General features: G+C 44.9%; 1 protein-coding gene across 1 annotated transcript; it reads right to left on the reverse strand.

Moving 5' to 3' along the window:
* Positions 1-6,675: 6,675 nt before the first annotated feature.
* LOC110517348 (complement C3-like) lies at positions 6,676-12,075 on the reverse strand. Its single transcript, XM_021595453.3, has one exon. The coding sequence runs from the start codon at positions 12,047-12,049 to the stop codon at positions 7,055-7,057; it is 4,995 nt and encodes a 1,664-aa protein (XP_021451128.2). The 5' UTR covers positions 12,050-12,075; the 3' UTR covers positions 6,676-7,054.
* Between the last annotated feature and the right edge of the window lie 713 nt (positions 12,076-12,788).

Genomic DNA, 12,788 nt, shown 5'->3' on the forward strand with positions numbered 1-12,788 from the left:
TGTATCCCACTATTCACATAGCCTACCCTAGATGAGCAGCGTCATACCTAACCCCCCCGTGCCCCCCCCCTACACACAAACAGATACCGCACGCAATTGAGTGACAACTCAATCATTGGATTTGTTGTTGCTATTTTTATATAGATACAGAAAATGTAAACTGAGGTGGCACAGGTTTCAACTGAGGGGGCTAAGCCCCCTTGTGGAGCCCGGCTCGATGTTGTCACTGACTCACTGCACCATATACCATGGTTATACCAAGGCATTCACGTCTCGGATTCGGCCGGTGACACAGCCTTGATTTGCTGGATCTGTTTGTCTCTTAATTTCGACGCTGACAGTGGACATGGTTTACGACATCCCCAGCCGTTAGCTCAGCACAGCCTCAGGCTTCAATTTTGCCAGCTTGCAGGGTGTTGGTTATTTTCAGTTCGCAGGGATAGCTGGGTATCAACTATATTTCACTGCACATTAGTAGCAGGCTACTGTAACGACGACGCAGAAAGGAAGCAGGTGCAGATCGTGAGTTTAATAATAATGAACATAGAGCGTAATAAAACAAGAGCAGCGTCTGGAAATGAAAACAGAACCAATACTACCTGATGACTCAAGTAGGTGAGGGCTAAATGAAGGGAGATTAATCAGGGTGTTGATGAAGTTCAGGTGTGCTTAGTGATGGGGAGCAGGTGTGCGCAATGTGGGTTGCCAGGACTGGTGGTTAGTCGACCCGGAGACGTCGAGCGCCGGAGGGAGGGAGCAGGACTAGGCTTGACATCTACAGTCATAGAAATATAATTACCTCATAGAGTGTACTCATGAGTGTGCTGTCAAAATGCTGTCTGACGGACTTCTCATTCTAGTAATTCCCTATTAATCCCATTGCATCTTCAGTAGCAGAGTACAATCATTGAGATACTGTTAAGTGCACCCATAAGTGTAATGTTCTAGTCATTCTATTTCTATGGCTACAGTAGTAATGTGCTGCTGTAGCACTGCCTCTTGGATGCCTTCAAATAAAGGAAAGAATATGATGGCCAGATACATGTAAAGTAGAAAGGGGCTCCTCCATAGCACAAGCCTGTGTTATTATTGGCTAGCTAAATCAGGCCCTCGGTACAAGGGTTATAATTCAGTGGAGTAGTACAGGCGGACTCCCTGCACAGCTGTCTGGGTTGCACCTGTAGTGTCTTATTTTCCACTGGGTTATGCAAGGCAGCTCTGTAACACACTACTTTTATCTTGTACAAGTTGTTTTTCATATCACCACCACCACCCACCCAACTTTAGCGCTTAAATTGAAAAATAACCTGGTTTGAATGTTGACACCATATGATCCAGTAGTTTAAACATTTTTCAAATGGTTTGAAAAACCTTTCTGGGTGTGAACTTTCAATTACCCTCGGTTTTTAAACAAAATAAATTAAATTTTCAAGACAATATGTTACTGTATAATTTAATCTTCCTACCTGTGGCCTGCTCAGTTCATGTTTCTAGACCAGCACTAAATCTTACCATTCTTAATTTATCCTCCATCGAAAAATGATTATATAAATGACTCCCACCTCTCGGATCATAGTAAGAGCAGCTGCTCTGGGACCCTGGAAAGTTTGAAGGAGTAGGGGAGTGGCCTCTGAGTTATCTCCTATTTGGTCTGATTAAAAAATATAAAAAAATCGAATCAAAGCGTGACACCCACTTCTGGTTACCCACACTGCCCTGCTGCTCACCTTACTGGGTCAGGTTAAACTCCAGTCCTTGAGGGCCTGATTAGTGTCACACTTTTTTACCATCCCCAGCAAACACAGCTGATTAATCATATTGCATTCTAAACTGAAGATCATGATTAGGTGATTATTGGAGTCAGGTGTGTTAGCTGGGGCAGGGGCAAAACTGTGACACCAATCAGTCCCACGAGGACTGGAATTGCCCACCCCTGGGAGGCTAAACTTAGCAAAGGGACAGGAAGTGATCATAGTCGTGATAGAAGTGGTGGTCAAGGCTTGCAGTATATTTGACACAAGTTACTTTTCCAGTTGAGCAGCAAAGGAAATGTACTTCCTCAGAGTTGAGCACTTGAAAAGTGAGCAGGCATGCTGTTTCTCTCATATTCAACTCTGATGCCAGGTATTTCAACACAACTGGAAGTACCTTCTATCTCCTAAACCACATAAGATTGACCCCCTGGACCTTCTCACCTGGGCACACACAGGTTGAATCATCATTGTTTTAGTGTAATTTGTCAATGTATTGTGACATGGAATCAGTGTGGGAAATACATTGGATGAAAACAAAAGGTCATCAAACGGTACTGTTTTCATCTCATTTCAACCAGTGTTGTAAACATTGAAATGAGAATAAGCTTAAATACATTAAATACATTTACTTAACCTGACAAACAGGTTGTTCCATCAATCTAATTTCAACATAATCATCAGAACAATGTATACGTAGAAATTGCGTTGAAGATTACACATAGAAAAATAAAAATGGTTTTCATTCTATATTCATTATACACTGCGTATACAAGACATTAAGAACACCTGCTCTTCCCATGACATAGACTGACCACGTGAAAGCTATGATCTCTTATCACTTGTTAAATCCACTTAAGTCAATGTAGATGAAGAGGAGGGGACAGGTTGAAGAAGGATTTTTAAGCCTTGAGACAATGGAGACATGGATTGTTTAGGTGTGCCATTCAGAAGGTGAATGGGCAAGACCAAAGATTTAAGTGCCTTTTTAACAGGGTATGGTAGAAGGTGCCAGGTGCACCATTTTGTGTCAAGAGTTGCAACGCTGCTGGGTTTTTCACGCTCAACAGTTTCCTGTGTGTATCAAGAATAGTCCACCACCCAAAGGATATCCAGACAACTTGACACAACTGTGGAAAACATTGGAGTCAACATGGGCCAGCATTCCTTTGGAACTCTTTCGACACCTTGTAGAGTCCATGCTCCAACAAACTGAGGCTGTTTTGAGGGCAAAATGGGAGGGTGCAACCCAACATTAGGAAGGTGTTCCTAATGTTTGGTATGCTCAGTGTATACTGGGTGGTTGAAATTATGCTGAATTTAATATTTAATTAGACATACAGTACAAGTCATAAGTTTGGACCCACTTACTCATTTAAGGGTTTGTCTTTATTTTTTACTTTTTTTCTACATTGTAGATTAATAGTGAAGACATCAAAACTATGAAATAACACACATGGAATCGTATAGTAACGTGTTTAAAAAGTAAAGTGTTTAAAAAATATCTAAATATATTGATTCGTACACTTTTGGAATTCTCTCAACCAGCTTCACATGGAATGCTTTTCCAACAATCTTGAAGGAGTTCACACATATGCTGAGCACTTGTTGTCTGCTTTTCCTTCACCCTGCGGTCCAACTCATCCCAAACCATCTCAATTGGGTTGAGGTATGTTACATCTGCCCCTGCCACGCCCTCTACTTCTTATCCTGTGTCTCCCTAACCTTCTGCCACTCCCCCATTGCTCTCTCCATTCATCTCTCTGTGTGGGTGTATCTGATTGTGTGAGTGGAGACAGGTGTGCTGGAGTCAGAGCAGATCCCCACCAGCTGCAACCTGTTCCATAATCAAGACCTCTACAAATACTCAGCCCTGCCACTTCCACAGTGCCAGATTGTAGTCTCTGCTCATTCCGTCCGCTCTGACTCTGGTCCCTGTTGTCAGTCCCTCGTCTCGTCAGTCCTGCTTCCCTGGACCCCCGCCCTACTGCTTCCTTGGATTCCGCTTTGGACCTGCTTCCCTGCCCGAGCTCCCCCTGGCCTGCACCCCCCCCCCCCCCACACTTTTCAATAAATACCTCGGTTACCTTGCACTTGTCTCCTCGTCTGAGTCTGCACTTGGATTCACCTGCTCCACCCTGCGTAACAAGGTCGGGTGATTGTGGAGTCCAGGTCATCTGATGCAGCACTCCATCACTCTCCTTCTTCGTCAAATAGCCCTTACACTGCCTGGAGGTGTGTTGGGTCATTGTCCTATTGAAAAACAAATGATAGTCCCACAAAGCGCAAAACAGATGGGATGGTCTATCGCTGCGGAATGCTGTGGTAGCCACGCTGGTTAAGTGTGCCTTGAATTCTAAATATATCACTGACAGTGTCACCAACAAAGCACCCCCACACCATCACACCTCCTCCATTCTTCACGGTGGTAACCATACATGCACAGATCATCAGTTCACCTACTCTGCGTCTCACAAAGACACGGTGGTTGGAACCAAAAATCTCAAATTTGGTCTGTCCATTGCTCATGTTTCTTGGCCCAAGCAAGTCTCTTCTTCTTACTGGTGTCCTTTAGTAGTGGTTTCTTTGCAGCAATTCGGCCATAAAGGCCTGATTCCCGCAGTCTCCACTGAACAGTTAATGTTGAGATGTGTTGAACTATTTGGGCTGGATTTTTGGAGCCTGGTAACTCTAATGAACTTATCCTCTGCAGCAGAGGTAACTCTGGGTCTTCCTTTCCTGTGGCGGTCTTCATGAGAGCCAGTTTCATCATAGGGCTTGATGGTTTTTGCGACAACACGAAGTTCTTGACATTTTCCGGATTGACTGACCTTCATGTCTTAAAGTAATGATGGACTGTCGTTTCTCTTTGCTTATTTGAACTGTTCTTCCATAATATTGACTTGTTATTTTTCCAAATAGGGCTATCTTCTGTATACCAACCCTACCTGATCACAACACACCTGATTGGCTCAAATGCATAATGAAGGAAATAAATTCCACAAATTAACTTTTAACAAGGCACACCTGTTATTTGAAATGCATTCCAGGTGAAGCTGGTTGAGAGAATGCCAAGAGCGTGCAAAGCTGTCATCAAGGCAAATGGTGGCTACTTTGAAGAATCTCAAATATAAATTATATTTGGTTTTGTTTGAAACTTTTTTGCTTACTACATGATTCCATATGTGTTATTTCATAGTTTTGATGTCTTCACTATTATTCTACAATGTAGAAAATAGTACAAATAAAGAAAAACCCTTGAATGAGTAGGTGTGTCCAAACTCAAAACAATAACATTGATTCAAACATACCATTTTCCTATTTAAAACCATTTGTTTCCTTTTGTTTAGAATTTGATTATAATTATTTGTTCTCTTTTTAGGCCTTATCAATAATGAATTTAATCTTGCCTATTGACAATGTTTGGCATGTCCATGCTCCGCCATAACGCAATTTACACTAGGCCTAGCCCCTATATCAGTGTGAATGAGATTGAGGCCATGCAATTATTTAGAACAATGTGGACTGCAAATGGGTTCAAGTTAGCCTATTTAGCAAAGATGGGATAGGTCTATAGTTTGTTATTTCGTTTCTGTAAGCCATTTAACAAACTACAATGGACTAACATTGGAATTGGAGTTGATTCCAAGGCAATACATAAAAAACTGTAAATATACAACCTGAAGCAACTACATATTTCGCCTTGGAGCACGTTCTGATTGGCCAGTGAGGGACCTTGAACTTATAGCACTATTGCCTGCACTTAGATTGACCATTGCGTTAGGTTTGTTAAAATATTAAATGGTATTAAAATGTGTTATCTGTCCATTCTCTCAGCATTGTGCCGATATTTCCTAGTCCTTCCATGTATTAAAGAGAGGTATTGTTTCAAAATAATGTCATCCTTAGTCAATCATTTTACTTTGGCTATAATGATGAGTTAAATTGTTTCACCAACCAGATCTGTACACTTGTAAGATACAATGCAGTGTAGGCTGTCATTGTAAATAAGAATTGGTTCTTAACTGACTTGCCTAGTTATGTAAATGTTAAATAAAATAAATACAAATTAAATGCCTGCCTGCCTGACTACCTCCGGATGTGGTCAGAAAGATCTGATTACAATTAGTTCACAATGTGTATTTTGATTGTCTACACCTGTCAAAAAATGTGGACACAATCAGAATGTTGACAAGATCAGGACAAAGGACGCATGTTAGCACCAGGCTTTGTCATCTGGGTTCAGGAAGTGAGGATGTTGGGCTATGGTTAATGTGGGGTGATTATTGATATTTTTGTCTTTAATCTTCACTGATTGAGACTGCAATGTCCTTCAAACACTCCGGCTGTGTCATCCCCAAGGCTTACATGAAAGGTTCCGCATCAGTGTGTGTGTGCGTGTCCATGTGTGTGTGTGTGTGTGTGTGTGTGTGTGTGTGTGTGCGTGCGATCCCACTACAACTGTTTTCTACTAAAATACATACTGCACATCTCCCGTCAATCACAGAGACACACTTCCTCCTGTTAAGGGTCAGTGTCCTTTGTCTGTACCCCTAATGTAAAAACCTTGCTCATAATAAATTAACCCCTGATTATAAATCATCTTGTTTCTATAAACAAGTCTCCACATCGGTAAAAGCAGTGATCAAAGTGTCTATTACCCTGACTGACTTGTATACAGGGCATCTTATTTGCTGAGTAACGTATGGGGCAGGAGAAAATGTTTGCTAATCCTGATCGCATTTGGTAAAAACAATGATGAAGTGTTGAAAGATGCATAGTACTGATTTACCATATGGACCAGAATGAGAACAAAAACAGTTATCATCCCACTCAACTTTAAACTGAAGTAGTCTTTGATTGGTGTTTAAAACCAATAAACAATTAAATCCACAAAATGACTGGTGGTACGCACACAAAGGAATGAGACAACGTTTTTTTTATGCATTTCTTTCATGCTTATTATAGCAGGCAGGGATAATTTTAGTGCTAAAATAAAGGCATAGAAAATGTAGCTATGGCATAGTAATCTATGACGATGATGACTGCAAATGGCACATATAAATGGAAGTGTAAGTGTGCCATTTGCAGTCGTCATCATCATAGGTTAACTTTTTTTCATTTTATTTCCCAAACAGCTTTATTGTGCACAGTGTACATCATTTACGGGTCAGCTTCAGAATATATTCAAAGTGGTCAAACTCATCGTCATACACTCTCAAGGTTACAATGAGTTATGACAGGGCATGCAACCTGGATTGAAATGTTACACAAATGTAAATTTAACAAAACAAGAAGAGAAACTAAACAGGGCAGCCGAACGTTGTGATCTGGTTAATGAACTCATCGATGCCCAGACAGACTATTCTGTAGTCTCTGGACGTGCACTCTTGTTGTGAGGGCCAGTACTCTATCCATGTCTGTTCTCCTAGGACATACTTGTACTGCAACAGTCCATTTTCCTCCACTCTGTGCAGGTCTTCAGACTTCCCCATAATCATGTATGTTTTCCCCTGCTTTAGACCCAGAGCCTCTCTACAGTAAGATAGTCCCATGAAGTCACGATTCCTTCCCGCTATTACCTCATCAGTACCTGGCTTGACGACGTCATCGATCTTCATGGTGTATGTATCTGCGTGTGTCGTCAGCTTAGAGTGCACCACCGTAGCTTTGTAAACATAATCCAGTCCCGCTCCGCAGGCTTTGTCTATGCGGTTGACATCAGGCTCATCTTTCTTCTGCATACTGCAGCTCTCTTCAGCACACGTGCACACGTCTCCAAGACACAGTCTGCTCAGAGTTCCACCCTCCCTCTGTGGGTGGTAGAACTTGACACAGTGCTTTTGGTTGTAGTATTCGTATACAGAGATGGCAGCAGGCTGTAGAACTCCTACTTCCTGTACTCTGTGAATCTTGAAGGATATTCTGTCTGCTAACTTATGGGACACCTTGTCCAAATAGAGAATGAGAGATCCTCTTTCAGACAGAACTTTGTCCATCTCAAACTTCTCTATGTAGCGCTCCCTCCCCTTGGACAACCTTTTCAGATCACCTATGTCTACGATGAAGCCGGTCAGCAAGCCGATGTCCAGGATAGACATGGTCGCATCTCTCTCTGAGTTACGATACAACACCTCAACAGTGAGCATAAACGACTCCATGGCATCCTCGTGGCTTGTTTTGTCCATCTTAGTGAGGAGGACATAGAGGTTAAAGTTTTCACAGTCACTGGCCTTCTCTTCTGGCAGGGCATAGTACAGTGTCACCACCGACAAGGTCGCCTCACCATTTCCTGAGGCTTTTACTGTCAAGTCCTTGTCTATGGAGTTGACCTTGTCTGTACGAGTGTGGAACTGGTTCTTGTTGTTGATGGACCACTTGGTAACTGATGCCCTGCCGGCCACCTCTAGGTTGATGTTCAAGTCAATGTCTTTCAGGTCCTTCACGTTGCTCCAATACTCAGCCACAGCCTGGAACACCATGATGGTGGACTGTGTGGATCCGTATCCCCCTCCCACTTTCTTCTGATTGTTAAGCCACCTGACTATTGGGCCGGCCTCTTCGAAGGCCTTCACCTTGACCAGGGCAAGCAGGGCATACGAAGTGGCCTCCAGCGTGTACTGGTGACCACCTGGGACTGGCCAGTGGTCCAGCTGTGGAGAGGCAAACTTCAGTAGGGTCTCCTTTTTGAGTTTCCCTGCATTGGCCAGAGCATAGGAAGTCATAGCTACAGCATAGGGGTTTGTGAGGTGCGGAAGACGCTTCTCGAGGTACACTACTGCCTTATCCATACTGCCTGGTAGGCTGTTGACAGACTTCTCACACAGTGAGCTTGCTTCCTGCATGGCGATGAGAACAAAGGCTGTCATAGATGCATCACTGTCCGAACCCCTCACGTTACCCGTCATCTCTGAGTGGTAGACAGGAGCAAACTCATTGAAGATGCCGTCTGGCTGTTGTGTGTTCAAGATCAGCCACTTGACAGCACTACATAGCACATTTTCCTGAACACTGATCAATGTACTGGACATGGCAAACACCTTGACTACATACGCTGTCAGCCAGGTGCTGCTCTTTGTGTGGATCCAGGCAGCGTAGGAGCCATCTTCTTTACGGTAGGCCAGCTCACGTTGGTAACCAATGTTGATGTACTTGATGGCTGTGTTCCTTCTGTCCAGGCCAATATCCTCCCACTTTTTGGTGTTGTCCAAGTAGTGTGTAGCAATGACAGGCAGGGTCATGTAGATCATGTTCTGTTCCCCACATCCGACTGGCTGAACTATCAGATTGCCCAGAGAGTCTCCACTGATGGCCTGCTCCACCAGCACACTGGTCTGCTCTCCACCTGTCACACTGATCAGTGTGTCAGCATCAGAGTTTGGCACCTGGTTCCGAGGCACTCCACTGGGTATGTGTGCCGTCTGCACACCACCATGTTTAACCGGGTTCAGGTGTACGTTGTTTTCCTTCTTGACCAGCACTCCCTCAGCCACAACGCGCAGGTCCCTCTTCACACCGTCATTGCTGCCAGAGTTTTTCACTGATGCCTTGACCTCAATGGAGTGCAGGCCCAGCTTCATAGGGATGATGACATAGGGGACAACCCGGGTGGACATGGCGTCCATGTTCACTTCCTGCCTGTACTTACCCTTCTTGCTTGCCGAGCTGCACACCTCGCCATTCTCCATCAGCTCAACACGCACAGTGATGGGGTCTTCGCTGTAGTTGTGGAGGATTGCTTTGACCTCCAGCTGTTCGTTGCGGACAGCTGAGTAGGGCAGCTTTAGGTCAATAAAGAAATCCTTTAGAACTATCATCTCAAACGGATCTGCCACACAGATGCTATGAGTTTTAGACAGGCTGATGGCTGTTATCTGCCAGGTTGTGATGGAATCTTTCAGGAAGTTGTTCTTTGTTATAGACGTGGTCTCGCAGTGCTTATCTTGGGCGGTGCATTCAGGAAGATTGGTATCTTCCCACATCCAGCTCTCAGGGAACTGACTACGAGACACAATGTCTTCAGACCGCATGAAAGCATCATCATCCTCCTCTTCACTGCGTGAGAGCAGCAGTGCATCCTGTTTGAATTCATCCTTTTTTGTGGCCATCTCATTGCAGCAGACGAGGAAGGCTTGGATGCAGACATCCCCATCTATGATGTACTGGGCCCGTCTGTCACAGGTGTACATCATGGTGTTGTCCCTCATCCCGTCCACACAACACTCCTTGGCCAGACCATTGTACTTACTGGCCATAGTAGTGATGACGTCACTGATTGTCACTGCTCGTCTCCGCCTGGAACTAACAGGACAGCTGGGGTCTGTTCTGATCCCAGTCCCTTTAGCGGTGTTGGTCTCAAATACCAGACCAGCATCGTAGAACACCCCCATATTGTCTGCTCCCCCTCCAGCTGTACATCCTGTATCATGCTTCTCTATGGTGTCCCAGATCTTGGTCTGTGTGAGACGGTGTTTGTTGTTGAGAACGTAGACTCCCTTGTCAACAGCCACCAGTCCTACTTTAGCTCCCGGGTCTCCAGTGATGGTCAGACTGAAAGCCTTACGAGGCTCATAGAATGCCTTGGGCCTGGTCGACGTCACTTTCAGCGAGCCCATGCAAGAGACCTTGACGTCAACCCAGACAGAGTCTGCCACCAGGTCATCTGTTCCCACATGGTAATACGCTATGATGCGGAACGACGGAAGCATTTCCTTGGAGACGGGCACTGACAGTGTCACCAGCGCATTGCCCTGTCTTCTGAATCTGCCCACTTTCACCAGCTGACCTCTACTCAGGAACATGTATGTAAGGTCATGGTTTTGTATGGTGAGGGGTCCCAGGTTCAGATTGATCTTAATGGGGTCTCCTATTTTCAGCTCATTAGAGTCAACCCCAACATGGAGGAAGTTCCCGGTGGAAGTCCTGTAGGGGAGAGCCTTCATGGTGGCCTCCGCCTGTCTGGTGTGGAGGATACCCCGGACCTTGGTCTTCACAGTGATTGGCAGCTCTTTGGCTGATGCCATGGTGTTAATTGTAACTTTGGCAAAGCCATTAGCCCTGGTCACCCCTTTAGCATTATCTGGAGCCACCTCAATCTCCACTCCATTGGCTGGAGAGTTGTCGGGATTCGTAATGTAAACCGAGACATCAAAGGGCATGCCAGGTTTGAAGTATTTGGGAGTTCTCTTGAAGAGGATGGTGTATGGCGAAGTGACGATCTGGATCCCTCTCTTCTCTGCCTCTACCATCTCACCCCCACCCTCTGTTAACACGCTGACTGATACAAATATGGATTGTTTGACCAGATTATGGATGTTTTCGAAAGTCTGTGTGATGTGTTCCTTTTTCAGACAAGCCACTCCTTTACCTTCTCTGATCTCTACTCTCTGCAGAGAGGCGGGGAAGCTCTTTTTTTCATTCTCTGTTGTGATGACACCAAACACCACATAGCCTGTCCCTGTCACTTCCTTACCATATAGATACCTGGCAGTGATGTCAACGGTCAAGTCTTTGTCGTCGATGTAGAAGAAGGCTTTACCTGGGGTCAGACTAACTTCGAAGCTGGGCAGAACATACTCCTTGACCTCAAAGTCAGATGAGAAGGTCATCTGAGGAGTGCTTTGGAACCTCGTGACCACATGCCATGTCCCGAAACTGACGATCGCAGGGAGAATGAACTGTCCAGATTTGACTCCCTTATCTGGGTTGACGATCTCCCTGAAGATGGTGATGTTTTCAGGAGTCATGATCTCCACAGAGACTGCGATCTCTTTGTTCTTGGCAACTTCTTTGTCCTCAAATATCTCCCTGGTCAGAGGCTCCAGGCCAGGAGTCATAGAGAACACTCTGTAGTAGACGGGGCTGGCCGGTGTGTAAATGGTCTTGTCAGTCTGGATGAAGATGTATCCAGACTGGAAGGAGACCAGGACAACCTTCTCCAGGAGGCGGTCAGGGAACTGGGCCTGCAGGACCACATACTGCTTCTGCTTGGGGTCATCCACAAAGTGGTCCCCCTCTGGGATGACCAGTTGTGTCATAGCCTGAAAGCTGTTTGCTTGATCCAGAACCACTAATTTAGAGACCAGCTCTTTGCTCTGCGTAGGGTGGTTTTTCACCATGATCTTAACATTCAGGGGACCTCCTGTATGGTCTTGAGACTCCACAAAGATGTTCTCATTACTGCCAACACGAAGCAGGTTAGGAGCTGACAACACTTGTAGAGCAGCTCCATCAGATAAGGTAGGTAAGGAGAGGGCTACAACCAGAGCGGCCTGACACAGCAAGTTGCCGACCCACATCTCCACCACTGATTTTGGGTCTGTGATAGTGCCTTCACTCTCCAACCTTAGCTTTTATCCTCTCTAGGCTTAGCACATTCTGTGGGAGGGGTTCCGGTGGTGACTCCCCCAGGGGGTGTGTTACTTCCCAGCAGTAGAGTTGGGAAACCAGCGGTCCTGATAATGCTAGTTGGAAAGTTCACTGTTAAGCAAAACAAACAGCACAAAATATATCAGAGAGATATACAGGCTGGAAATGTACTGGACCTGTGGAACCTCTGTGATTTATGTTAAACCACTGAAACAAACAACTTAATAAAACAAAATTGCTAAAAAAGTTATATTATTAATCAGCAAATGGACCTGGAAGTGCTATTATCAAATCCGAAGCTAACTAACTCCATTAGCTCAGATCTGGTCTCAAGACAAGTCAGCAGGTCATGTATGATACAGTCACTGTTGAAACAACAGAAACGCCATGAATGCCAAGGAGAGCTCTCATAATGAGTCGGTGTGTGTCAACACAACATCAACACCCCCATTACAATAGACAGCTCAGTGCATCTCATAATGAGTCGGTGTGAGTCAGCACAACATCAACACCCCCATTACAATAGACAGCTCAGTGCATCTCATAATGAGTCAGTGTGAGTCAACACAACATCAACACCCACATTGCAATAGACAGCTCAGTGCATCTCATAATGAGTCGGTGTGAGTCAGCACAACATCAACACCCCCATTATAATAGACAGCTCAG

This window comes from Oncorhynchus mykiss, chromosome 3 (genome assembly GCF_057628025.1).
Source record: "Oncorhynchus mykiss isolate SJ-2025 chromosome 3, ASM5762802v1, whole genome shotgun sequence".
In the NCBI taxonomy this organism is placed as follows: domain Eukaryota; kingdom Metazoa; phylum Chordata; class Actinopteri; order Salmoniformes; family Salmonidae; genus Oncorhynchus; species Oncorhynchus mykiss.

Coding starts and splice junctions, on each gene's coding strand:
- LOC110517348 (XM_021595453.3), bottom strand. CDS start 12,049: ATGTGGGTCGGCAACTTGCTGTGTCAGGCCGCTCTGGTTGTAGCCCTC.